Genomic DNA, 25,882 nt, shown 5'->3' with positions numbered 1-25,882 from the left:
GACGCCAGTAGCCAATGGACGCGCACGGCGGAGGGCGAAGGGCAGGCCGGCGGCGCAGTAGACGCGGGGCACGCTCGCTCGCTCCCTCCCTTCCTCCAATGCCGTGAGTAGAGGAGCTAGGCCCCGCGCGAGACGGGAGTAGGGTGGTGGTTACGCTCTGCCCTTTTCCTTCTCCCAGTGCGGGGCTCACTGAAAAGGTGGCCCGCCGAGCCGCGCGTCCTGTCATCTCAGGCCCTGCGTCCTCGGGGCCTTGGGAGAGAGTGCGGGCGTGTCTGGGGTGAAAGCTCTCATTTGGGCGGGCCCAGCGGCCTCCCTGCCTCCGGCTCGGCCCTTGTCTGCGGGAGGCCCATTGCTGGCCACCCGCAGGCGAATTGCCCACTGAGGGGCGCTGCCCGTCCGGCCCTAGCTCTCGCTCCGGACGGAGGCCTTGTCGCGGCAACGCCTGGTAGCCTGCGGTCTTCTGGACTTGTTTTTGTAGGGCTCCTGACGGTGTCATTTCTTGGTGTTGTAAATATCGAGCGCCTAGAAGAACCAGATGGCTCTGTCTGCCATCATTAGGCAGTCTGTTTCCTTATCTTAAATCCTGGGTGGAGATACAGATTTAAACCCACTGTGCGGACCTGGGAATACGGGGCTCTTCCGTACCGGTCTCTTCACCCCATTTCCTTATCTGTAAAGTGAAGGAGGTGGGCTATGGAATCCCTAAGCGACCTTCCGACTGAAGTTTGGTGATTCGCCCTCACCGTGGCCGTTTAACGCCTGTGCCCAGTGCTTATCGGCAGTTTTTCATTTTTAGGGTCAGAACAGCTGAACAGAACAAAATTAGAATGTTAAAAACTTTATTGCTGGAAGGACTTTGATTTGGTTCCAACTGTTTAGTCTGGTGGCTTGGGGAAGTCACTTCGTCTCTGCCTCAGATCTTTTCTGTGAACTAGGAGTAATAGCTGTGTCTGTCACACAGGGCTGTTGTGTGGATTACATGAAATAAAGCCCAAGGGTGTTTAGCGGAGTGAAATACAGTTGACCCTTGAAGAGCACAGGTTTGAACAACTGTCCACTTGGAGGCAGATGTTTTTCAATAAATCCAGTACAGTACTCTAAGTGTATTTTCCTTATGATTTTCTTTTCTCTAGTTTATTATAAGAACATAATGTATACTACATGTAACATGCAAAATATGTGTTAATCACCTATGTTATTGGTAAGGCTTCTAATCAAACAGTAGGCTGTTAGCAGTTAAATTTGAGGGGAGTCAAAAATCCTATGCAGACTTTCAACTGCCCTTAACCCTTACGTTGTTGAAGGGTCAAGTGCACTGGATAAATGACTTTTTATTATGTTCAAATGGTTTTACCTCCTGGACAGTTGAATTCCTTTGTTTGTGAAAACAACATAGAATGTTACCTGCTTTTTCCATCACAAATGAAAAAATAATAATAATGAGATGGTTATTCCTTAAATTCAATTTTTTGTTTTGAGATAATTGTAGAGTCCCATACAGTTGTAAGGAACAATAGAGATCCTGTGTACCTTTTACCCCTTCTCCCCCCATGAAAACATCTTGCAAATCTGTAGGACAGTATCATAACCAGGAAATTGACATTGACATAATCCGTTGATCTTACTCCCATTTCCTTAGCTTTACATTTGTGTGTCTATTTAGTTCTGTTTAGTTTTTATCACATGTATAGATTGTTGTGTCACCACCACAGTCCAGCTACAACACAGTTCAGTCACCACAAGGGATCTACGGGTACCCTTTTATAACTTCACTCCTTCGGAGCACCCCTTCCCCAATCTGTAATTTTTTGGAATTAGCTATTTTTTACTTAGTGTAATCCCTTGGGATCGTTGTATGTATGAAAGGTTCATTCCTTCTTATTGGGGAGTAGTATTTCATGATACGGGTATACCACAATAGGTTTAACCATTCACCCATTGAAACACATCTGAGTTCTAATTAGCTATTTGGAATAAAGCTGCTATGAACATTAATGTGCTGCTTTTTGTGTGAACCTTTTTGTTTCTCTGGGATAAATGCCTAAGAGTCCAATTGCTGGGTCAAATAAACCAATGTTTAGTGTTGTAAAAAACAGGCAAACTTTCCAAAATGGCTGTACCAGGGCACCTGTGTGGCTCAGTCAGTTGATCGTCCGGCTCTTGGTTTCGGCTCAAGTCATGATCCCAGGTTTGTGGGATAGAGCCCTGCATCAGCCACCACGCTGAGCATGGAGCCTGCTTAAGATTCTCTTTCTCTTCCCTCTGCCCCTCTCCCCCAGTCCCTCAGTCTCTCTCTAAAATAAAAAACAAAAAACAAAGTGGCTGTTCCTTTATACATTCCCACCAGCAGTGTTTTGAGTGATCTGGTTCTTATCACCAGCAATTGGTGTTGTCACTGTTTTTAATTTTTGCCATTCTGATAGGTGTTTAGTGGAGATGGTTATTTTTTAGTTTGCACTGGAGGTAGTGGATTTTTATTACTAGGTTGAATACAGAATTACACATGTTTATGGTCAACTTTCATGGGACACTTGAGCCCAAAGTAGTGACTTGTTTACCATGTAATTTTGAGTACATGCTTCTTTGTTTAGCAAGATGAAAGAACTCACATCTGCTCTTTGTATAACTTTTTTTTTCTGCTTACCTTCCCCTAGGTTTGACTGTACCTTAATTTGTTTCAGTTAAGTAATTTCAAATCAAGAGCTTACCTTCCATTCATACACCCTGTAATGTCTTGGGTATGACATTTTGTATTCATGACACCACCCTCAGCTGAGAGTTCAAGTTCATCTTCCATCTATGTCAGAATGAATAAGACATTACTTCACTGGATCCCATGTGATGTTGGCCGAGGAATGGCTTTGGGGAACTTTGCTTCCAATTCCTAATGAATTTTTCTCTTCCTTTTCACTAGACTCTATACACCTCAGGAATAAGAGTTGGCATCAATATTGGGTGATTTGCAGTGAGGTGGGGTTGTAATTTGGGGCAAAATCTCCCCAAATCTGCCCCTTCACGTTTTTATCACCCTCAAGAAATAGTTCTTTAGTTCAGTCCTTTGGGCCACTTAGTTAGCCATCGCTTTGGATAGCCCAGCTAAGTAAAAACAAAACTTCCACTGTTATTTTTATTTAAAAATTTTTTTTAATTTTAGGTAGGCTCCATGCCCAATGTGGGACTTGATTGAACTCACAACCCTGAGATCGAGAGTTGCATGTTCTACAAACTGAACCAGCCAAGCACCCCAGAACTTCCACTTTAAAAAAACTTACTTTTTTTATGCAAACAGGGGAACTCTCAACCAAACCTACTCAGAAACATTTTGTGTGCATCCTATTTTGAATCAAACATTAGAGATCTAGCCTTCTGTAAGTAACAAGCATAATTGCAATTTTTAGAAACATGTGCTTTAAGCCAGGTTATGAGAGTAAGAAGGAGATTTTTTAAATGATTTTTTTAATTTCTGAATTATTTATTGAAGCAATAATTTAGTAGTAGCTATTTTTTTTTTCAGCTTGCTGTTAACTGGTTTGTTTTTTTCCCCCAATCATTAGAGCTAAATTCACCAACTCACCACTAGAGGTCTCCTCTTTCCTTATAGAAAACATTTCCGGAAGTAACTGCTTGAATTCTAAAATCAGCAGGGGTGCAGTTGAGAATGTAAAACCCCACCAATTTATTATTTTTTTTTTTACCTTTATTGCCCAGTAAAATTTTTATATTCATGTTTAAAGTATTTTAAATATAATAATCTAGTATTTTTAGAGATCCTAGCTGGAGTAAATTTAGCCTTTCCTTTAAGCTGAATTATAAGGTGAACCAAAATGAATCAAGTGAAGGTACTCAATTTTCACAGACTACTCTAATTTACTTAATAACAGTCTCTCTGGTTTGCCTTTCTCTATGGAAATATATCAACCATTGAAGACCACTAATTAGTAAATATCTATTAAACTCTTGCATTTGGTGGACGGGAATGTGCTAGGTGCTAAGAAAAATGGAAATTAATAAGATGTAATCATTGCTCTCCTTTTTCCTCTGCACACTTTTCTTTTTGTCTGCCTAACTAGAAACGCTTAATTATCCTTTAAGACCCTCTCAAAAGACAACTCTAGTGTGAAGCCTTCCCTTCCCTCCCTCCTCTTGTGTTTCACAGAACTTGTTAATACCTCTGTTTAGACATATTGCATGTTATTTATTTGTTTTTATGTTGTCTGTCTTCATTAGAGTATATATTCTACGAGGACAAAGAACCTTGTCTTTCTCTGTCTCTCCTTTGTTGTTTTTTTTTATAATTTTTTTTTTAACGTTTATTTATTTTTGAGACAGAGAGAGACAGAGCATGAACGGGGGAGGGTCGAGAGAGAGGGAGACACAGAATCTGAAACAGGCTCCAGGCTCTGAACAGTCAGCACAGAGCCCGAAGCGGGGCTCGAACTCACGGACCGCGAGATCGTGACCTGAGCCGAAGTCAGACGCTTAACCGACTGAGCCACCCAGGCGCCCCTCTCCTTTGTTGTTTTTTAATCTTACCATTGTATCTCTGGCACTAAGTATAGCAGATACTCAATAAATACTTACTGAGTGAATGAATGAATGCATGGGTAGAAATGGCATTTGAATCAGGTCTTGAGGCTGGGTAAGATTTCCACAGACAGGATGGGGATGGAGAGCGGTGAGGGACAGGAAATAGGACAGCCTAAGTTGAAGCTGGAAAGCCCAGATAAATGAGATTGGCAGCCAGTTGAGTTATCAGAGGTGGGCACAGGTGGAGAGAGCTTTAACAAAAAGTTGGAAAGGGCTGAGAATGAGATAGTGATAGCAGGTGGAAGGTTTGCAGTGATGAAGGCAGATGATGGTAGAAAGGAAATGAAGAATGGAGGTGATCCCGGATTCTGTCCTCAGACCTCATCTCTCACTGTTCTATAGCCTCAACATCTGCAGTCACTTCTCAGCTCTAGGGTGGTTCCCACCCAGGCCTCTTTCTAGTCTTCTTATTCCCAAGTTCTAGTACCATCCATCGACTGAGGAAAAAGCCCTAGACTGGTAGGAGAGAGCACTAGGTTCAGGTCTCAGTGCTACCACCAATTAGCCATGAAACATTGAGCAAGTTCTTTTAAACATATGCAGTTATTAAATCTCCACCTTGTTCCAGAAGGGATTTAGGGTGTCAGCAAGTTACTTAATATGAGGGCCTGTTTCCTCATCTCTAAATGGTCTAGGTGGTCTAAGTTCATTCCAGTTCTCCCATTTTGTGAATCACTCTAATAATTTGTTGGTTATCTCCACTTAGAAGTTCTGCTAACACTTCATAGTTAGGATATGAAAAACTGGGGATGGGGGTGGGAGAAACCTACAGCTGGTTCTCCTGACACTGATTTCTATTCATGGCATCACCATCCAACCAGTGACCCAAGACCAAAACTTAATGTCATCTTCAACTATTCTGGCCCTTGCCAGAACATCTCACTGAGATGTGGAATCCACTCTGTAATGTTGTTCACATTCTTTCCCCATTTGGTCCTTTCCCACGGCTATGCGTAGTTGAAGCCCTTGTTAGCTGTTTCTTTGTTTTTTTCTATTGACCCTCAGTCTTGATGCTGTTGTCCAAATAACATTCTGAAGCATAGCTCTAACATGCCAGTGCTCTTTGCTAAAACCTCAGTGACTCCCAACTGCCTGTGGAAGATAATCCAAATTCCCTGGCTGATCAGGCGAGACCCTTCCTGATGTGACTGTATAAACTGTCTGCCTCCTCTTCTCATGATCCCCATGTGCTAACCAAACTGAGCTACAACATGCCTTAAATATTTCTGCCTCAGCTAATCACCTGACATACCTTCTCCTGGCATTTTGCCTGTTGAAATCCTGGTCTATCCTTATTTTACCTCTTTAAGGAACTTTTCAGGTTCTATCATTTATTTTAACGACTTGATAACTTGTTTTAGCTCACTTCACCCCACAGTAAGTTTTCAGCAATCCAAAGGCAGAAACCACACTTCATTTATCTTGGTTTTCCTCTGACTTAGCACACTCCTAGAGAAACTTGAACTGAATTAAATCAGATTGAGACTCAGTTCAGAAATCACTTTCTCAACTCATGCTCATAGATTTTTACAGGTGGAAATCACCTGAGCAAATCATCTGATTTTGCAAGTGAGAAAAACAAGGGTCACAGAGGTGAAGTTAGTTGCCCAGTCTGTCCTAGCTGCCCTTGCCTTTGTTTGCACTATTCTGGTGATGCTACTTGCAACCTTGTCTTAGAAAGGTCTGTTTTCACGTCGCCTCTCCCTTCCTGAATATAAGCGTCTTAACCTTGACACATTGCTCCCCAGGTGATTTTAGTTTGTCATTTTGATACTGGAAATGTAGATTGGGAGTAGCTGGTTTCAGCAAATGTGTAGGTGGACTGCCTGAATGGTCATCAGGTGGCGACACTGCAGGCAGACTCCAACCCAAAGTTGAAGAATGAAACTTAATATCAAGGCTGGAAGGAACCTTCCAGACCATCCAATCCAGCCTCTCTCTCTTTTTTTTTTTTTTTTTTTTTTTTGCAGCAAAGAAACCAAGAAACAGAGACAGGAGTGACTTGTTCAATAACTTTGAGTGGCAAATGACTCATCAACTTCATTGGCACAAGAGCATTGACTTTGAAGTTGTAAAGCAAGTTACTGTGTGTTTGGGACTCTGATTGCCAGCTGATAACCTAATATGAGTACTGTTTTGTGTGTCTAGATTAAATGATGCTGTTTGGAAAAATTTCCCAGCAGTTGTGTGGCTTAAAGAAACTCCCATGGTCATGTGACTGCAGATACTTCTGGGGCTGGTTGAATGCAGTGTTTAATAAGTAAGTTACTCTAAGGTGAAGAAACATGGTAATTATTATAGCTGATGAGTTTCCAGTAGCTAATTTGGTTATTTCTTGTATTTCAAATATCTTTGTTTTTGTACAGTTTGTGCAATATGATCCTAATTTTGTTTAATAACAAAACATACATACAAACATTGAATAAAGACCAGAAAATATTAACATTACTAATATAAAATATTAACTAATTGGGTTCCAGTCAAGATTTCAGTGATTTTTGTTATTTGTCCTTTCAGTACCATTCAAGTTTTCTAAAATGAAAGGGATCTTAAGGGATGTAGTTAGCCTTTTAAATACTACCATGGGGACTCAAGTTTTTTAAAAAGTGGGTGGCATGCTTTGAAGTATCATTTTGAGGGGTGCCTGAGTGGCTCAGTCAGCTAAGCGTCTGACTCTTGATATCAGCTCAGGTCATGATCTCATTGTTGGTGAGTTCAAGCCTGTGTCGGGCTCCACTGTCAGTGTGGAGCCTGCTTGGGATTCTGTCTCTCCCTTGCTCTCTGTCCCTACCCCACTTGCTCTCTCTTTCTCTCTCTCTCCCTGTATTAAAATAAACATTTAAAGATTTTTAAAAAAATATCATTTTGAAACTAATGAAACTCATCTGCTTGTTGCTTAATACAGTTTTAATACCACCAACTAGCGAGAAAGGCAAATGTAAAAATTAAATAATTAAAAATTAATGACATTAATTTGAACAGATTTGAAATTATTCCATTTTATCTTTTATCATTAAAAAAAAAAACCAATAACCCAGTATAGTCGTTCATTCAACACGTAGTTACCGAGTACCTCCTGGTGTCAAGCACTGTGCTACATGTGAATCAATGAAGATACATGTCTGCCTGATAAACTCATATACAAACAATAGACCTAGACAGAGTTCACTTGGGAACAAAAGAAAAACAAAAAAGGGAGCCGGAAGAGCCCTCATGTTTTTTTACATGACTCTCACGAGTATACTTCCCTCCCTCTCAGTCATTTGAAAGGAAAAGTTGTTGCTGTCCTGTATTTATGTTGACGGACTGCCATTAAGCAGCTAGAGATTATACTAAAAACGAACTACTTTTGTTCTTTGCCGACAGAGTGGATTATGAACGCATCAGGGATGTGGGACCCGATAGGGCAGCATCAGAGTGGCTGCTGCGCTGTGGGGCCATGGTGCGCTACCACGGCCAGGAGAGGTGGCAGAAGGACTACAACCACCTCCCCACAGGACCTCTGGACAAGTACAAGATTCAGGCAATTGATGCCACCGACTCTTGTATCATGAGCATTGGATTTGATTACATGGGTAACTACCCTGTCATTTGCTTATGGGAAACGGAGGTGCTTTGCAGTGACATTTTGTTGCAGTCGATTCACTGTTACAGTCAGAGGTGTGTCCTTTTTTGCCCTTGTCAGTACAATCCAGCTTGTTTTTTCCTGTGTATGGTTTTTTTAATTAAATAGATATTACAAACACCTTCCTCTCCTTTCTCCTTCCACTAAGCTTATCTCTACATGCCTTTATTTTGTGCTTATTGGTTTAAAATTCAAGGCCTGGTTTATCAAACTGTCAAATTTCTGTCATTTGAGAAACCCTCAATAATGTGAGAATAATTGTACACATACAGCTTTTGCTGGTGTGGGCCCTTCTTTCCTCCAGTACATGGGCATCTGATTACAGAATGGCCCTATATTATATAGTGAATAGTTTGTATGGTTAATAGGGTGACTAGTCATCCAAGTTTTCCTGGGGACTGAGAGGTTTCTGAGGACATAGGATTTCCAATCCTAAAACCAGAATAGTCCTAGGCAAACTAGGATAGTTGGTTATCTTAATGGTAAAGCAGATTCTTAAAATGTATCTTTTATCTCCTAGAGGGCCTACAGCATGTTGAAAAAATAAGGCTATGCAAGTGTCATTATATTGAGGATGACTGTTTGGAGAAACTTGGTAAACTTGAAAATTTACAAAAGAGCGTATTGGAAATGGAAATAATTTCATGTGGGAATGTCACAGACAAAGGCATCATTGCTTTATATCACTTAAGGTAGGTGGTCAGTGCCAAAATGGAAACTTCATAATGTTAAAAGTGAATAATTATAATTTAAATTTTAAAAAACTTTAAGTAAACTCTACCCACAACATGGGGCTCCAACTCACAACCCCAAGGTCAAGAGTTGCATGCTCTACCAACTGAGCCAGACAGGTGCCCTGAATAATTAGAATTTAAAACAATTAAGAGGTGGAGCCTTTTTTTTTTAATTCAGAAAAATATAAGAAAATGACTTAACTTTCATCCAAAATACTTTAAAACAGTTAAAATTATCAACCTTAATACATTGTTTTATTGCGTTTTTAAGGGGGCATCTTCTTTAAAAAGTAAATGTACATCAAGCATCTAGCATGGTGACTGCTACAATAGGCCATCAATGGGCATTTGCCATTATCCTTCCTCTCCATCTTTTGAAGAATTTTTCCTGATGTTCTGACAATAACCTCAGTATCACAGAAAGTTTGAGAAATTTTAAGTTAATTTTTTTTAGTAATCTCTGTACCCACCGTGAGCCTCAAACCCACGACCCCAAGATCAAGAGTCTCAACGCTCTACTGACTGAGTCAGCCAGGTTCCCCCACCCCCACTTTTATTTTTTTTTTTAGTAGAGAAATTTTAAACATCAGAACCAAAAATAGTAGACTGTCTCTTATATTAGTTGAAGGTTTGAAGCTTCATCTTTTAATGAAGTTCTTTTAAGAACTTTCCCATTTTTTTTCTTTTCTGGATTAAGATTCATATTTAGTGTTTCACATGCAAAGGAGTTCTATGGCATAATACATATACTGTATTTGGAAAGATTCAGTTAGAATTACTGATATAATTCAGAACAACTCAACTTTCCAAAGTCTGGCTTAGCTCCTAGAATGAATTTCATTTAAAGTAGCACTCTTAACACTACCGTTCTAAAAGTCATTTTGAAAGTATAGTGTAATATAAACACATTCTATGTGCAATATTTTTTAGGCCAGTGAATACAGTTTATTGTTCATGCTATAAGAGTAAAGGCAAAACCAAAGTAGCTTTTTTTTCCTTCTCTTTTTGCAGAAACCTGAAATATTTATCGTTAAGTGATCTTCCTGGAGTAAGAGAAAAAGAAAACCTTATCCGAGCCTTTAAGACAGCACTGCCTTCTCTGGAACTAAAATTAGACTTGAAGTAAAATAATCATATTCAAGAAGTATCGTATTTCAATATAAAGTATCATTTGAAATTGTTGATCCTAAACATCATAAATATTATATAATCATCAACAGACCCTAAGGATATCCAATCATGACATTTCAGAAGCAGAGTCCATCATGTAGAAAATATTCAGACATGACTCACTGAAGTTACTAAGTTGGAAGTAAAAATATATGTACATTAAATCCTTTTAGGAAAAATGGAAACAAGGTAGCAGTTTAATTCTCATATGTTCCTCATTTATATAGAAATCTGTACAGTATGTAGATACTGACAGAGTTCTTTAAAGTGATTTAAATGTGCAACACATTTATTTAAATGTGCAACACATTTATTGTATTTTATCAGTAATTTATGTTAATGTTACATTTTACTTTAAAGCTATTGAAGCATGTTACTATAAATGTATAGTTATGAAAAACTGAAAGCTAAGTTTCAGATTCACTGATGAATTATGAAAGGCAGTCATTGGTTGTTGAGGCATCCATATTGCTTCCCAGGATTTGCATTCATTTCTCAGGACCCTACATTCCTTTGTTCTTTATAACCTACACCTTTCTCTGAATGAATAGTTTCTGGCTAATTTGTCTATTTTGTAAGCTTAGTCGCGTGTTTTATTAAAACTAGACATAAATATTTGGCTGAATTCAAATAGTTTTGCAACTGCAGAACAAAGGAAATAATCATGAAGACCATACTTTTTGCTTAAATTAAAATATTGCTTTAAACCAAAAATTTTGACATGCCAACTAGAAACTAATTTAAATTTCCCCATATATGTTGGGTACTGCTTCCTATGACTTCAAGGGACATCAAAAAGAAGTATAAACACAAAATTCAATTTAAATCTAGAAAGCAGTGATAAAGAATATCACAAATAGGTAAAAACAGATCTTTAATCTTACCTGCTTGAAATGGCCCTGGTTCTATTATTGTTAATTATAGGCCAACTTGTCTGTAGATTTCTGTATGTCTGGTTCTTGAACATAAACTATACGGTCTTGAATAGAACCTTAGCTGGAAATAATTTTAAAATAAACACTGTATGATGCAGCACTGGGGTAGAAAAAGTGGATTTTAATTGTGTTTAGAAACCAGCTTATGTAAATAGCACATACCACAAATGATATACTATTTACGAATAATTGCCACTGTCATTTACAAAATCAGAAAATAACAAATTAAAAAGACTAGGTTGTAAAACAGTCTTATGTGAAACAATAGTGATTCCATGCTGAATGAATGATTACAGATATGGTTGAATTAAGCATTAGCGCACATTTAGAACTCATTAGAAAAAAATGAATGCTTCCATCTCAGATTTGTTTGCTTATTGTGTGGTGAGGCAACTGATTCACCACAATTTAGTCTGGAACTACTTTTGTATTCTAAATGGTTTTCTATAAAACTACTGGATAAATTAGGCAGTTATAATCATCTGCCTCGTCAAGTACATTGTTTTGGGTTAAAAAGAAAAACACAAAATGTAAACTCTTCACAGAAGTGGGCTGTCCTTCTTTGCCATTTGAATCAAAGCCACATAAGAAGAATCAGATAATGCCGAGACTAGTATTTAACCCACTGTCAGCTCCTTGCAAGAAGCCACATACATCAGGAAGCCTTAGAATATCATTAACCTGGCTGGAGTGGCCAAAATTATTGAACAGATGCCTAAATTTGGTGAGTTACTTAGCAGTAAAGAATAAAGTCATATGCTGTCATGAAGGAAGTTACTATAGCAGTAAACTAGTAAGAGTACAGAAGAAATGTTCTGAAGATACCGTAAAATACAACATCTAAAACTATGACTGAGAATGACTAGGACACAGCAGCAGCCCATCAGCCAAAACTGGCAGTCAGCTATAAGAAACAGACGTGAGCTTCATTTTACCCTGTGTTCAGGGGACAGGAGTGATGAAGCTTTTTGTAGAGTGGCAGCCCGCGTCAAAGCTAATTATAGGTCATCATTTCAAGTCTCACAATACAAAGCTAGGAATCTTCAGGATCAATTTGGACTACTCTGTTATTATTTTTATCAGTTCTTAGCATAGTATATGTATACACACACTGATATGTGTACAGACACATATGCATATGTATACACATATACATACAGATAGCGTAAAAAAGTATTTCAGGAAAAATAGGAGTTTACAACCTCACGTCTTTCATGATCCAAGTAAAAACTCAAGCAATTTCTTCCAAATCCCAGATTACTGTAGATAGTCCTGCCCATAGATCTGTCTCCAAGTCTGACGCTGAGCTGGAGAGAATGAAGAATAATTACTCTCAGGCTGATAGGCTCAGTTCCCAGGAAGCCTGCAGGGCTCGTTCTACCTCTTGATCGCCTTGGTCTGCCGCCAGCCTTCACACCACTGTTTGCATGGGGAATTGGGTAACCTGTGGATGGGTTATATAAACCCATCTTGCCTGCAAAAATGACTAAGATGCATCCTTTACTAAAGGTAAAGACCAAAGCATATGTAAGAAATGTCTAGAAATATCATTAAATTTGTAATTTTGTTATGATAATCCATGATTTTTAAAACTATTAAGCAACTCTTCAATATTCCAAAAATGTTTTAAAATAGGACAATCAAGAAATAGAGCAAGCAGGAAATGGGATTTTAAACATTTTGATTTCAGGAACTAAAAGGCAGGGGATAGGACTCCATGTGAAAGAGATACAAGAAATACGTATGGGTGTTTTGTAATCCATTTTTCTTGTTGCATATAGTACAGTTGAAGCATAAATCTTTATCACATCTCTAATCTTGCCAGATATATGGGCAGCAGCTACAATTTATATTTCTGTCAATAAACTCAGCTACTTAGATGCAACAAAAATGCAAGTGAAAATCCAAACAAGTTTTTCCTTTCTGTTCTAGTCACCATCAGGAAGCATGGAAGAAGGCTGCCTCTGTAATTCCCCTTCTGATTCTGCCAGCTGGCCTCCCCCAGATTATTACTTAGGTTTTCTCCTGATGTTCTTAAAGCATTATGATTATTTTCAATTAAGTTTGTAAGTTCGGTTCCTTTTTCATCATCAATCTTCAAGCTCCTTAAATGTTTGGAAAACGGGAGTTGAGTTTCTTCAAGTTACAGTAGTACTTCTTATTATCCAAAGCTGGAAGAAAGCTGCTGCTAGTCAGCTGGGGTAGGTACTGCAGCTGAAAATACAAAACACAGGATCAGGTTCAACACCACACACTTTTTGTTATTGATAACATATCACAAAAGAGGTAAAGAAGTCCATTTTTCAGCATGGAAATGCTTTTTCTGCACAGAATCCCAGGTTCTGAGTGAAGACAAAATGTTTCACTTTGTTCTTTTTCCTTTTAAAGATTTCTTTAAAAAAAATTTTTTTTAACATTTATTTATTATTGAGAGACAGAGCATGAGCATGAGCATGAGCATGAGCATGGGAGGGGCAGAGAAAGGGGGAGACACAGAATCTGAAGTAGGCTCCAGACTCTGAGCTGTCAGCACAGAGCCCAACGCGGGGCTCAAACTCCTGGGCAGTGAGATCATGACCCGAGCTGAAGTCTAACTCTTAACCGACTGAGCCACCCAGGCGCCCCTAAAGATTTCTTTTATATTAAAAAGCAAAACATTGCACATTTGAGAAAATTTAGAGAATATGAAAAAGAAGGAAAAATCTACATATTAACATTAGGAAAAAACTACATAGATTTACAGGAGTTAAGAGTTTGCTGGGACCTTTGGGATCATTTAAGCCAATGCATGATCTTAGAGCCAAGAAAACTGGTGTCTGGAGCACTTAAGCAATTTGCCCCCTTACTCCTTAGTTTAAAAGGCAAAACTATTCCCTTCATGCTCCCAGAAAATGTTTGAATTTATTGTCAATGTCAAATGAAAGTAAGGAGAACATACAAAAAATAGATGTACTACATGGCCTTAGGTATCTGAACAGTGGTTACTTTTTCTTATGTCTATTTATTTATTTTGAGAGAGAGACAGAGAGACCATGGGTGAGTGGGGGAGGGGCAGAGAGAGAGGGAGAGAGAGAATCCCAAGCAGGCTACCTCGCTGTCAGAACCTAACTCAGGGCTCAAACTCACGCACTGTGAGGTCATAACCGAGCTGAAATCGAGAGCAGGATGCTTAACGGACTGAGCCACCCAGGAGTCCCTGAACAGAGGTTACTTTTTAATACTTCAAACAGTTGAATCCTTCAGGGCCTATATACAATACACTAATTAATTAGCGGGCTTCCCTATTCTTTCAAGTAAAAATATTTGCATCAAGACCCTCTACTCTTGAACACAGATTAACAGCAAGTTCAGTGAATTTGGGGTGGGTGGGGGTGGGGAGTCTAATTCTGGCATGTTTTGCTACCTGGGTCATATATGACAGAATAAAATAAAGCTTTCTTAATTTCGTAACTCTGGTCTATCTTTGGACCCCGCAGTTCATGCTCTACCTGTTTCTAATGGATTGTCCATCCCTTCTCTCCTCCAAACCTCACATAAACAACCCGGATGCCATTCAGCATGCTGGGCAGTGGGGTCTGCAAAGGGAAAGACTAAGGCATAATAATTTATAGATTAAGGGCTACCTAGGCAGATCCAGAAATGACCAGGTAGCCAGCTCATCTTAGTTGTGGTTCTAACCACAGTCCATTCTAAGTTACTACAGCTTTTGGCTTGTAACAGGCTAACACTTAAGGGAAAGCTATTTTGCCACTTTATACCAGTCTTTTTCTTCACAGGCTCCCTGTGTGCAGCTTGGATGCTGTTCTCTGGTTAAATAAGCTGTTCTGATATCACTGAGAGCACTCGTCACTGTATCTACCGGAGCCAACTCTGATGATTAAAGGAACAGAGGGGAAAACAGGTCCATTTTTGGATAAACCTGGAACGTCAATCAATACTGAAAGTAAACATGATGACAGAGAGCTGCCTGGGATAAATCTGACTTCATTCTCCAAAGCACAAAAAGCACGCTCAGCGGGGCTCACGCTCATGTACCTGAGACCCATGCTCGTGCACAACAAAACCCCTCTGTGGCAGCAGGGAACTGCAGGGCAAGGACGCCTTCGGGATTCAGGGAGAAGGGGGTCCTTGGCGGCAGATGTCTCGGTGCCCTGGTTGACAGATCATATGCCTGTCACCGTGCTCTGCAAGGAAGGTGCTGGAGCTGCAAGCCGCTGTTACCGCCCCGAGAATAGATACAGACTCCCTGCACCAGGTGGCAGGCATGAGGTCATTGGAAACTACAACCCCGGGACACTTGTGTAAAGCAGTGCCCCATTTTTACCCCAGGCAGGTGCTTTCGGCTCTGTCTCAGCGTCTTCCTTATTGGTCTGTCACGCTCTTTTGCTGAATCCCCTGTTTCTCGGAGGCTGTCAAAATACGGGTGCTGCAACAGCTGTTCACATGTCATTCTCTCAGCAGGATTCATGTGGAGACAGCCCTAAAAGAACAGACAAGTCTCCATTCTTCTTTAAAATCGTATTAACTTACTGAAATCAATTTTTTTTTTCTTTGACAGATCAAACCCTTCATTTGGGAACAGGAAGGAGGAAAAGTAGGGGAAACACACCAAACATGCTTTTGGTTCCTTCCACAATTATTCCTAAATGGGTAGCCACATAATAAGTAAATAGATAGGTTCTAGGAATAGTAACAAAAAAATCATTTTCTCCACCTTGCCCTGTTCTGGAGGCAGTTGGTGCTCTGCCCTGAGGGAGTAAGATAGGATTTTTGAGTTTGCCTCAGTATCCAACGGGAATAATCCACATAACCAGTTTGGTCCTTTGTGTATACTTTGTAAAAATTTGGGTTTTTATTAAAAAAATTCATAGCCACACATGGTAAAAATAAAATGTATACAGAACACAGCAAAGTCTCCTTGTTATGCCCAGAATTCGTGATCCCCAAAGACCACTAGGGAGCCGAGTCCGATGCAAAAGCAAAAGAGCCTTTATTCGAGCTAGAGCTAGCTCGAGCTCAATCCCCTACCTGCACCGACGCAGCGGTGAGATACCAGGGAGAGAGAGCGAGTTTCAAAAGGACAAAGGTTTTATTGGGGCCTAGGGGCAGTTGGTGAGGTAATGGCTATGGCCTCAGCCGATTGGCTGGGGAAGGGTCCTGGGGAAGGGTCCGAGTCCTGTTAGGCAGGTGAGGGGGGGGTTACTCAAGGGGAGGAGGTGTGGTCAAGGTGAAGGACACAGAACAAGATGGAGTCCGCCGGCGTAGGCCCGCCCTTTCATCCTCACCACTCTAGTTCTTCCATTCCTCCTTCCAGATTCAGCTGTTCCTTTTTTTCTGGTATATTCTTCCAGAAATAGTCCATGCATTACAGTATATATATGCATGTATGGAAGGAGAAGCATAGTATACATGCCCTTAGATTGCATCATTCTGAACTATTTGCTTTGCCATTAAGTACACCATAGGGTTCATACTTGAGTAGATGAAATCTCACAATTATATACCCCAAGGAACTGTCTCCGTTTTTTGTTTTTTGTTTTTTTTTTGGTTTTTTTTTTTTGGTTATATTACAAATGCATCAGTAAATGCATTAAATACTTTGAAATGGGTAGGGCATGGACTATAACTTGAAAATGTTTTAGTTGGTACTCGATTTTATATAAGAGCTATAGATCTCTGAAAATGTATATACAAATCAAGTTTTAAAATCAAAACCTACTTCTGATATACTAGGGAGTTGACTATTTAAATGAATCCTATGGCCCAACATTTTTTGAAGAAAAGGATCCCTGCATAAAACAAGTACTATCCATCTGAAATTTCTGTAACTTAGATTTTAAACACAATATGTTGGGTTTAGTTTAAAGTGACAAACACCTACAGATGTTTTCATTGTAACAATGTAAATAAAAATTCAACGTATTTATACTTCCCAAAGGAGAAGGAGAATTCTAAAAGGAACACTTTTCAATTCATGGACTGATATAAATCATTTAGACTCCCCAATGACACCAGCTACTGTGTGCTTCCGGTCTGTTAGAAGCTATGATTTTACCTTTAAGAGCCCCAGGGCCGGAGAAGAGATGTTTGGAAATTTTAATTCAAGTGGTTCCTGTTTAAAAAAAAAAAAAGAAGAAAAGGGGGTTTTATTTACAGTATGTATTCAAAGCTAAGGTGACCTCAGGCTGAATGTCTTCTGAGTAACAGAAGCATCTTCCTGGCACCTTTCTTGCCTCCCCCACCCACCTCCCAGCTGAAACAAGGCCTGTTTCACAAGCTCTTTCTCTCTGCCTCCAAATTTCTTTTCCAAATTTTCCTCCTCACCACTCCCTTCACTTCCCAAAGAAATGGTGCAGGTAGCAAATTATGAGGGAGCATTCATGGAAGAAAGAAACGCACTTGTGAAGCAACTGTTATTTCTTTTTTTTTTTTTTTTCTGCCTCAATTTCTATAACTTGCCTTAGAGTAATTTTTGGCACTTACATTGGCATTTAAAAGAGGCCCTAATTTTTGCATCTATTGACATTTACATAAAGGAAGCTTCAAAATAGATTTTTCCTCCCTACCTAGGTGAACAGATGCTTCTTGGTTTTCTGGAATAAACACTGGTTTCTCCTCCCACAAGAGCCTGCTGTTTCCCTGATCATCCTGCTGTTTAAAGAGTCTCTGGGGCAGACATTCATCAATCTCCCTCTGGCCATATAAGGCTATTTTGCTCCAGTCACATGCTGGAGGCAATCAGGAATAACAAGCACTATAAAGCAAGAGGAATGCTGAATGTCAGGGGGCCAGACAGGCCAGTTAAAGAGATACACCACTAACAGAGGCTAATTAAGGAGGGCAGCTGGATGGAGTGCATCGCATGTATAAAGAGATGGCAGATGTGCGCTGGAGGGACTGGCCAGGCTCATCTAATGCAATACCACTCTTAAGTGCTGTGATCAAGCTTAAGAGCACAGCACGGTGTTATTTTTGCACAGGGAATCAGCCCCCAACACTCAAATTCCGAGTGTGCACTTACTAATCACCGTAAGGGTAAGAGGTAAGAGCCTCAGTTTTGGAGTTCCCTAAGATCACCAGGAAAAAAAAAAATCCTACAGCAGATTTGTATTAGAACCTTGAGAGTAGCCTCCCCCACCCCCAACTATATCTTAAATATTTCTCTTGCCTTTTGTGTGTGTTAAATCTGGGCACTGCTAGGGATTGACATGACATTGCTGACACTGAGCTCTGCTGTCTCAGCAACAACGCCTGGCCTGGGATGAGGCCTGCTGGTTAGCTGTGATAGGAGAGCCCATTCTGCCCGCTTAGCTGGTTTCCCAGTGCCAGAGGCAAGCAGGCCTCCCTCCAGCAGGATGACTGACCGGCAGAGGGACTAGGGCACAGATGTTCAACCAGTGCAACCCCCGCATTACTTCTTCCTGTGTTTCTGTCAACAGGAAATCCCCTGCAGGACAACCTCTGGGAGACCCTGGGAAGCCTTTTGCATTTATGAAACCCCGGGTTGTTCATGAGTCTTCACTGTAAGACAAGCAAAGAGGAAATCACTAAGGGATATTTAGTGTGGAACTGGGAATGTCCAGGTCACAAGGGAGCCAGCTGGGTCACCTCCCATATGCCAGGTGTCATTCCTGCCTCTCGGTCCCAGCATGCTCCCAGCATGACCCACTTTTCCTATTTGTAGTGGTGCCGGAGAAGGAGGCAGCAGGGGAAGGTGAAAGCCTTCACCATGGGACATGCCAGGAGGATGAGTGAACACAGAGCTCAAATGGAGCTTGACAGAACTTCCATCTGGAAACTGAGCAATTAGAGGCTTAGTTTCAGTTTGAAAGTACCTTCCTTAGATGGTAGAAACTCAGGATTTCACAAACGTTAATTGTGCTCTGAGATGTTTTTGATTATAATACAGGCTCATTGGAAGACACCCAAAAGTATTTTTTTAAAAAACCATAAAGAAAGAAAGAAATCATGCCACCACAAAGAGATACCCACTGTTAATATTTTGGTATATAACCTTGCAGCCATTTATTTCACAAATGTAAAAAACTTTGTGTGATTTTCCAGAAGTGGTCACGTTTTATTTATATATGTAAATGTATGTGTACATACATACATACATTGTGCATTTATTAAACATTTATTAAAATTATGTCAAATGATTAGTACTGTTTATAGCCTTTTTCATTTAACAATACATTGTGGACTTTTTATTCAGGTGAATAATAAATCTAATTATTTTTACTGGCTATGTGGCATTTCTATTGTAGAGATATATCATAACTTACATGATGAATCCCCTATGGATGGAACACTAAAGGAAATAATTTCTAATGTCACATATTGATGCCTCTGTCTGATGGTTTCACTGCAATAAATTCTTGAAAGTGTGTTAAGAGTATGCACATTTAAAATTTTTCAATTTTAAAAAATGAGTATTTTCTCCACATTGGCTGTAGAGGAGAGATACCAGAATGAGGCTTGCCAAGCAAGTTCATTATGGTTTCCCACCATGGTCTGGGCAGTAAGAGTACAGTAGAGTAGGGGACTTGGGCAATGCTGGATTTTCCTCCTGGATAAGCCACTGTGTGAGGTACCTAGCTTCAGCTGCTGAAAACAAGGCAGGACAGGAGAAGGCAGGCAGTTCTGCATTTCTGTCCAACATGCTGGCTAACCTCTGCTATCAGCAACTTCTAAATTGGTATTGAAGGCCAGGGTCTTGCTAGCCAATTTGCCCCAATTTTCTTTTTCACTCTTAAATGGACTTTCCAGTGCAGAGTGGGCCATGGCACTAAGGCAGGCGAGTAACTACCAAAACCTCGTTAGTCTGCAACTCCCCATTATAAAGAGAATGATTACCACTTAAACACCCTGGTAACCTTAGCCTCCGTATTCAGAGCTCTTTCCAAAATGGGTCACTCACCATATCCTCAGGGTCTGGAATTTTCACCCCGCTGAAGTACTGATTCGTACTAAATACTTGCTGGTGTCTAGGAATGAGATCTCCTTTGGACAAGAAGAAAGAGATTGGTTAGCAAGGGCTGATTTACGGTTTGTCTCCGTCAGTGCTGGGTCTGTGCCTACCACCAGTGAAGGCTGTAGTCTGCTCTTTCAATCAGAGGGAGATGTTGAGGCAACCCTCAACAATATGTACTAAGACCTCAGTGGATGAAGCACCATATTAGGTGTAGAGAAGGCATGCACAGAAACTGAAGGCTATGAGGTTCTTGCCCCTCAAAGACTCACAATGTATTTGAGGAATCCAAACAACTCAGAAGCATACATACACACACACACACACACACACACACACACACACACACACAATAATGCCTTTTAAAAAAATAGCCAACGTGCAACAAATACAAAGCAAAATCATATCAACTGAATTCTGATGGGTGGATATAAAAGGGTACTGGCCTACCACTTAGAACAGTGCAGTCAATAAATATCTGAGGATAAAAGCAAGGGAAAAAGGAAGAGAGGAAGGAAGAAAGAGGGATGAAAGGAGGGAAGGAAGGAGGAGGGGTAGGAGGAGGAAAAGAAGGTAAGAAGGCAAGAAGAAATCATGGAAGATCTTCTAGCTAGAAGGAATTCATTTCCAAATTGGAACCACCTTTTCTTGTTTCATCAAATAGTGATCACTTGGAAATCCCATTTTACTTACTGCTTAGAAAGCATTTACAATATGAATCAATGAAACAAAAGAAGCATTTCTATATTCTGGAGGATAAGGTGAGGCTCATCCTACCCACATTTCAGCCAAATCAGCTAAAATCACCCTTGTGTAAAATTCTAGGGATATTACATGTGAAGAGGAATTTTGTTCCGAGAATACCAGGAGATACTCAGCAGGGTGCCCCTGGGGTACACCCAGGCCCACTTCCCAAAGCAGAGTGAACGACAAAAACCTCCCAATCAAGGACCCAGAAATACTGCTAACCCAGAAACTGGAGTTTCCACCCCAGGGTATCAAGTTGTCTAATTTTACAGATTTGTTTTGGAACTTTACCTCTCATGCAAATCCAAAAACTGTTGTCTTGCCCCATTTTGTACAAGCAGCCAAAACAACTCTCTACTACCTTGCCCCGGATCTCAGTGAACTTCATCATGAGCACACTGCTTGTATCCTAACAACTTTCTTCCATCAGGGTGCTGGAAGTGGAGACACAAGAGGGTGCCCTGAAACAAAGGAAGGCTGAGTGCCCCTGGAATCGCTCCAAGGTGCCTTACATACTACTCAAAAAAACCCATCAGCAAATACCTACTGCCTATTATGTGCAGATATTGGTGGAGGAAATCTAGAAATGTAAGACATGATCTCACCCTCAGGTAGCTTACAGTATCTTTGGGGAGATAAAAGACAAGACAAGACAGGGTGATGGTAGATGCTCCAAGAGTTTAGAGGAGGAAGTTTGCTTTAAATTGGGGAGTCGTAGCAATTCCCTGACTTTTGAAGAAGGCAGTCACTGCTTATAGATCTTTTCATCCATTCCTCTCCAAGTCTCTCTTCTCCTCCCCTTCCCTCCCCCATCCCACCCCAAGAGTAGAGAGAAAGACAACGAAAGTGACACCAGAAGATCCAGCCTTTCTTCCTGACACTTAGAAGGTTTAGAATCTTCTATAGCATCTCAGTGATCCAATCTAGCCTGGCAGGCTAGAGTGAAGGATACCCAAAGAATAAATTACAATAATAAAGAATAAATCCTAATAAATGAAATCCTAATAAATGAAATAAAACACAGTAGCATTCTGTAAACTGTTAGGCCCATACAGAAACATAGCTTTTACTGTTGCTATGATCATTATTCAGAGTTTAACTTGATCCAAACTATGCTGAAGAGAGAAGAACCTTGTGTCCTTTTGAACAATCGGTATGTATTCACTCTAGTTAATTCTTTTTATTAAAAACAAACGTGGACAACTTTTTCCTTTTTTTTTTTTTTTTTTTTTTTTTAAATAATCTGTATGCCCAAGGTGGGCTCAAACTCACAACCCCGAGATCAAGAGTTGCATGCTCTACTGACTGAGTCAGCCAGGCACCCCCAAATGTGCACACCTTTAATGGAATTATTTAAGTGAGGCTTCTAGAGTACCCCTCCTTTGTGACTGTAAAGGGCATCGAATGAGACTGGGAACTTGGCTCCGTCCTGTATTGACACGGGTCAAACTATTCAGTTTCCCAAAAGGCATAACAAAAACACCACTTACCCAAGGTTTTCCTAATCAGATAGAGCTGATCCACATCTGATTTCCCCGGCCACAGAGGCACCCCTGACAGCAGCTCAGCAAAGACACAGCCAACAGCCCACACGTCTACTGGGGGGCCGTACTGGGTGTCCCCCACCAATAGTTCCGGGGAGCGGTACCACCTGGTAGCCACGTAGTCTGTGTAGTAGTCACTTGGTCCAGCTGGCCAGTGATGGTACATGGAAAACAGAGAGAGAGCAGTGGAAGACTGGAATCAAAACAGGGAGGGGGAAGACCTAAGAAATCAAGCTTGTGCCCCATCTTGTAAATCAATGGTTCTTTTTGTAAATCAATGGCTTTTGTAAATCAATGGTTCTCCATACTGGTTGCATATTAAAATCATTAACGTAGTATTTGTTAAATTACTAATGCTTGGGCCCCATCTCAGTCCAGTGAAACCAGAACTCCGGGGGGAGAGCCTGGTGAGTTCTCAGTGTAGTTTTTATAGTTATAGTTAATAGTTCCCCAGATGATTCTAATCTGCAGCCAAAGCTGAAAACCACCACTCTTCTAAAATAGTACTTCTGAGATCACTATTTAAGAAGAAAAAAAAAAAGGTAGAAACCAGGAGAATAACATACTCTTTAATAATAACTACTTTACTGTGGTATAATTTATATAGCATACATTTTTAAGCCACTGTATGTATCTACATGTTTTCAGTAATTGCAGAATTGTAATTTAGGGTATGCTTATGCCCTAAACATATAAGAACTAGATTTTATAGCATCAAGAGCCTTTCTCATGTAAAGAAATCTCTCTTTTACAATTATTTAAGAAAATATCAACACTCACTCAAAAGCCGAGCAAATCCAAAGTCACAAAGCTTAATCACTGAATGTTTTGTGATGAGGATATTTTCTGGCTTCACATCTCTATGTATGCACTAGTCACAAAAATCAAAACAAAAACAGATTATCAAGGAGCAACTATAACGTATGGGATAAATAGAACTCATGAATATTTAGCAAATATCTGAAAAATCATTAAAACCTTGTACTGGCTGTTTGGATAATAGGCTACAAAATAGCAGCCTAAAATAAATCTAGTACCATACTCATTATAGCCTGAAACACTCCAAGTTCCTAAAGGACCCAAGAGGAGCAAAAAGGAAGAAAGAAAAAATGAAAATAGGATAGCCAGATAAACAACAAATAAGTTTTCAGTGTAAGTACATCCCATGAAATATTTGGGACAAACTTATACTAAAAAGTTAAGATTGTTTCTCTGAAATTCAAATTTAACTGGGTGTCCTATATTTATTCTGGTAAGCCTAGGTGGAAGGGAAAATGTTAAAAGCCTCTGGGTGAGGCCTGCATCAGGGCTGCAGAAGCTGCAAGTTGATACATAAGCAGAATTCACAGTTCAGTTGTTTAGCTGAGAACAGAACACAGTCCGCCTGGTAAACAGGACAAGCCCTGGGCCTGCTGAGATAAGCTGGGGAAGAGAAGGGCGGGAACCAGAGCTTGCCAAGAGACCTCCCTTCCAGCTCTTGGAATTCATCCTGGCAAGATAAACAAGGGTAGACACAGCTTAGCCTCTGGGGAGAGTCGCTAGATGTCAGCTCTGTCCCACACACAAGCGTTCTTAGAGCGACATCCACCCCCACGGGACATAGCCCCCACTCCATAACTTAGACTCAAATCACCTGTGGTTTCCAAACCACAGCTGACATTGTTTAACAGGCTAATGTTAGAAGAAAGTTGAAGAATCTTCACATGATTTTCTTATTAAATAACAATTCTCTTGGCAAAGAACAAATCAACAACCTAATTAAGGATTACATAAAAACAACATTTGGGTCAAAATCCCAATTTCCAATAATCTTCCCTTCTCCCAAGCATTTTCCTCTCTGGAGAAGAATGTTGGATCCTGCTGCAATCTGAGAGACCCTCTTTAGCTTACAGCTGAAACCCTGGGGTATTCTTGACTTTCTAGAATTTGGAGAGAGGACAGAGGTTCTTCTTGGGTCTGGCCTAGTTCTCCCTCCAAAGGACCTTCAGGGTGAGAGATCAGTGTGCATGTTTTCCCATGGGTATTTATTATTCTTGAAAATCTGGGGGTGGGGGGAGACAATTTCTCAATTATTTTGTTACTATCTATCTGGTTCTCAGCAATTAATGTTTCTGAGATTGCCATTCTTTTCCCACTGGCTTCACATATTACTATAAATGGGTACACCCATGAATATCATGATGACAGATGGTCAGAAGGACTCACAAGCAAGAATGTGTTCCTATTCTGTTCTGGGAATTCTTTTACAAGGTTCTATACCCTCCCCACATCAGTACATGTGGCCGCCCAGAGCTTCAGGGACTTTCCAGGGAAGAGTGGTATGTGTTGTATTCCTCTTTACTGTCTCTGAGTTTCCCCACCAGGGCCTTTAGGAGGTCTCTCTTGCTCCCCCGTCTTAACACCTGCCTTCAGGAAAGTGCTCACCCCCACTTGCAATAAATAGCAGCATAAGGTGTCCACGCTCTCTGGGATACATGCATTTTGATAAGGATTGTAGCCTTCAGCTGAGTGGAGGCTCCACAGGGGGAAGTGCTGGCGACTTCTGTATTTTCTCCTTCCAGAAAGGCAGTTTCAGGAAAAATCATTTAGGACCTCCTAAGGTAGGGGATTCAGCCCACTGGCTAAATTGAGCCTGGCAGTAGATAGGATATGACATATTGCAGTCAAGGTGCCCTGGTGGCCAAAATGAAGCTCAAATATTGGAATCTGGCTTCTGTGTGCAGGGAGGGGGCAGTGCTGTACTGGAGGGAGCAGTCACTTGCCCAGTGCTCATGGCATCTTACCACCTGGGCGGCAGCCCCCTGTGCCTCTCACGCAGCCTAGTTCTGGCCACGACTCTCAGAGACGTCCGCTGGGCTGCTGTGCTCCAGCGTTGGCATTCTTATCTCACCAACACAGACACCGGCATTTGTGCATGGCGTGTGGGACTCCACCTCCTGCAACTAAACAGGCATGAGCCACCTGGGGCTCCCCTCTCCAGTTTCAGAGCTTTTTGAGGGTGCCAGATCAATGCAGACTCCAGATTCTACTTTAAGCAGTTTCTCACCAATATAAACCTATAACTACTTTCTTAAAATTGTAACAATATATCTTTTATGTAACCTGAACAAGTAAGAATAGCCAGGTTGGAATTTTTAGCCTCTGTTAACCCCAACCAGGCTTCAGAAGATTTGGGTGAAAAATCATATCCACAAAAGTAGGATACAAATTTTGTACAAAGGCTCTATCTCAGCTTAAGGGCAGCCTTCTGATTTTTCAAGGGCGATCATGAGACTTACGTTGTGTTTATGGCAAAAATTTACAGCTTGCAATGTCTGCCAAGTTATGCTCTTCACAAGATGTTCTGGTACCCTAATAAAAATAAAGAAGCAACATAAACACATTCTTTAGTGTAGCCATGGAACTCAGCTGAAGGAAGGAAGGAAGGAAGGAAGGAAAGGAAGGAAGAAGGAAGGAAGGAAAGGAAGGAAGGAAAGGAAGGAAGAAGAAAGGAAGGAAGGAAAGGAAGGAAGAAGAAAGGAAGGAAGAAGAAAGGAAGGAAAAGAAGGAAGGAAAGGAAGGAAGGAAAG

General features: G+C 40.6%; 2 protein-coding genes across 3 annotated transcripts in view; one reads left to right on the top strand and one right to left on the bottom strand.

The window, feature by feature from the left end:
* The first annotated feature begins 17 nt into the window (after window positions 1-17).
* DMAC2L (distal membrane arm assembly component 2 like) lies at window positions 18-10,489 on the top strand. Of its 2 annotated transcripts, XM_049612816.1 has the most exons (5): window positions 18-103; window positions 6,736-6,847; window positions 7,954-8,162; window positions 8,733-8,904; window positions 9,958-10,489. In XM_049612816.1, the coding sequence occupies exons 2-5, from the start codon at window positions 6,741-6,743 to the stop codon at window positions 10,070-10,072; spliced, it is 603 nt and encodes a 200-aa protein (XP_049468773.1). In that variant the 5' UTR covers window positions 18-103; window positions 6,736-6,740; the 3' UTR covers window positions 10,073-10,489. The 2 variants fall into 2 exon arrangements, with proteins under 2 accessions (XP_049468773.1, XP_049468772.1); XM_049612815.1 differs by lacking the exon at window positions 18-103 and having other exon boundaries at window positions 6,576-6,847.
* Window positions 10,490-13,127: 2,638 nt separating this feature from the next.
* CDKL1 (cyclin dependent kinase like 1) overlaps window positions 13,128-25,882 on the bottom strand; it is a 57,659-nt gene continuing 44,904 nt past the window's right edge. The window contains exons 3-9 of the mRNA XM_049612814.1: window positions 25,592-25,664; window positions 23,094-23,184; window positions 22,260-22,460; window positions 19,972-20,054; window positions 17,107-17,163; window positions 15,376-15,531; window positions 13,128-13,265 (exon numbers count right to left, since the gene is read on the bottom strand). Coding sequence (XP_049468771.1) covers window positions 13,158-13,265; window positions 15,376-15,531; window positions 17,107-17,163; window positions 19,972-20,054; window positions 22,260-22,460; window positions 23,094-23,184; window positions 25,592-25,664 — 769 coding nt within the window. The 3' untranslated portion in view covers window positions 13,128-13,157. The remainder of the gene's footprint in view (window positions 13,266-15,375; window positions 15,532-17,106; window positions 17,164-19,971; window positions 20,055-22,259; window positions 22,461-23,093; window positions 23,185-25,591; window positions 25,665-25,882) is intronic.

This window comes from Panthera uncia, assembly GCF_023721935.1.
Source record: "Panthera uncia isolate 11264 chromosome B3 unlocalized genomic scaffold, Puncia_PCG_1.0 HiC_scaffold_1, whole genome shotgun sequence".
Classification (NCBI taxonomy): Eukaryota; Metazoa; Chordata; class Mammalia; order Carnivora; family Felidae; genus Panthera; species Panthera uncia.
This window is presented reverse-complemented; position numbering and strand designations above follow the sequence as displayed.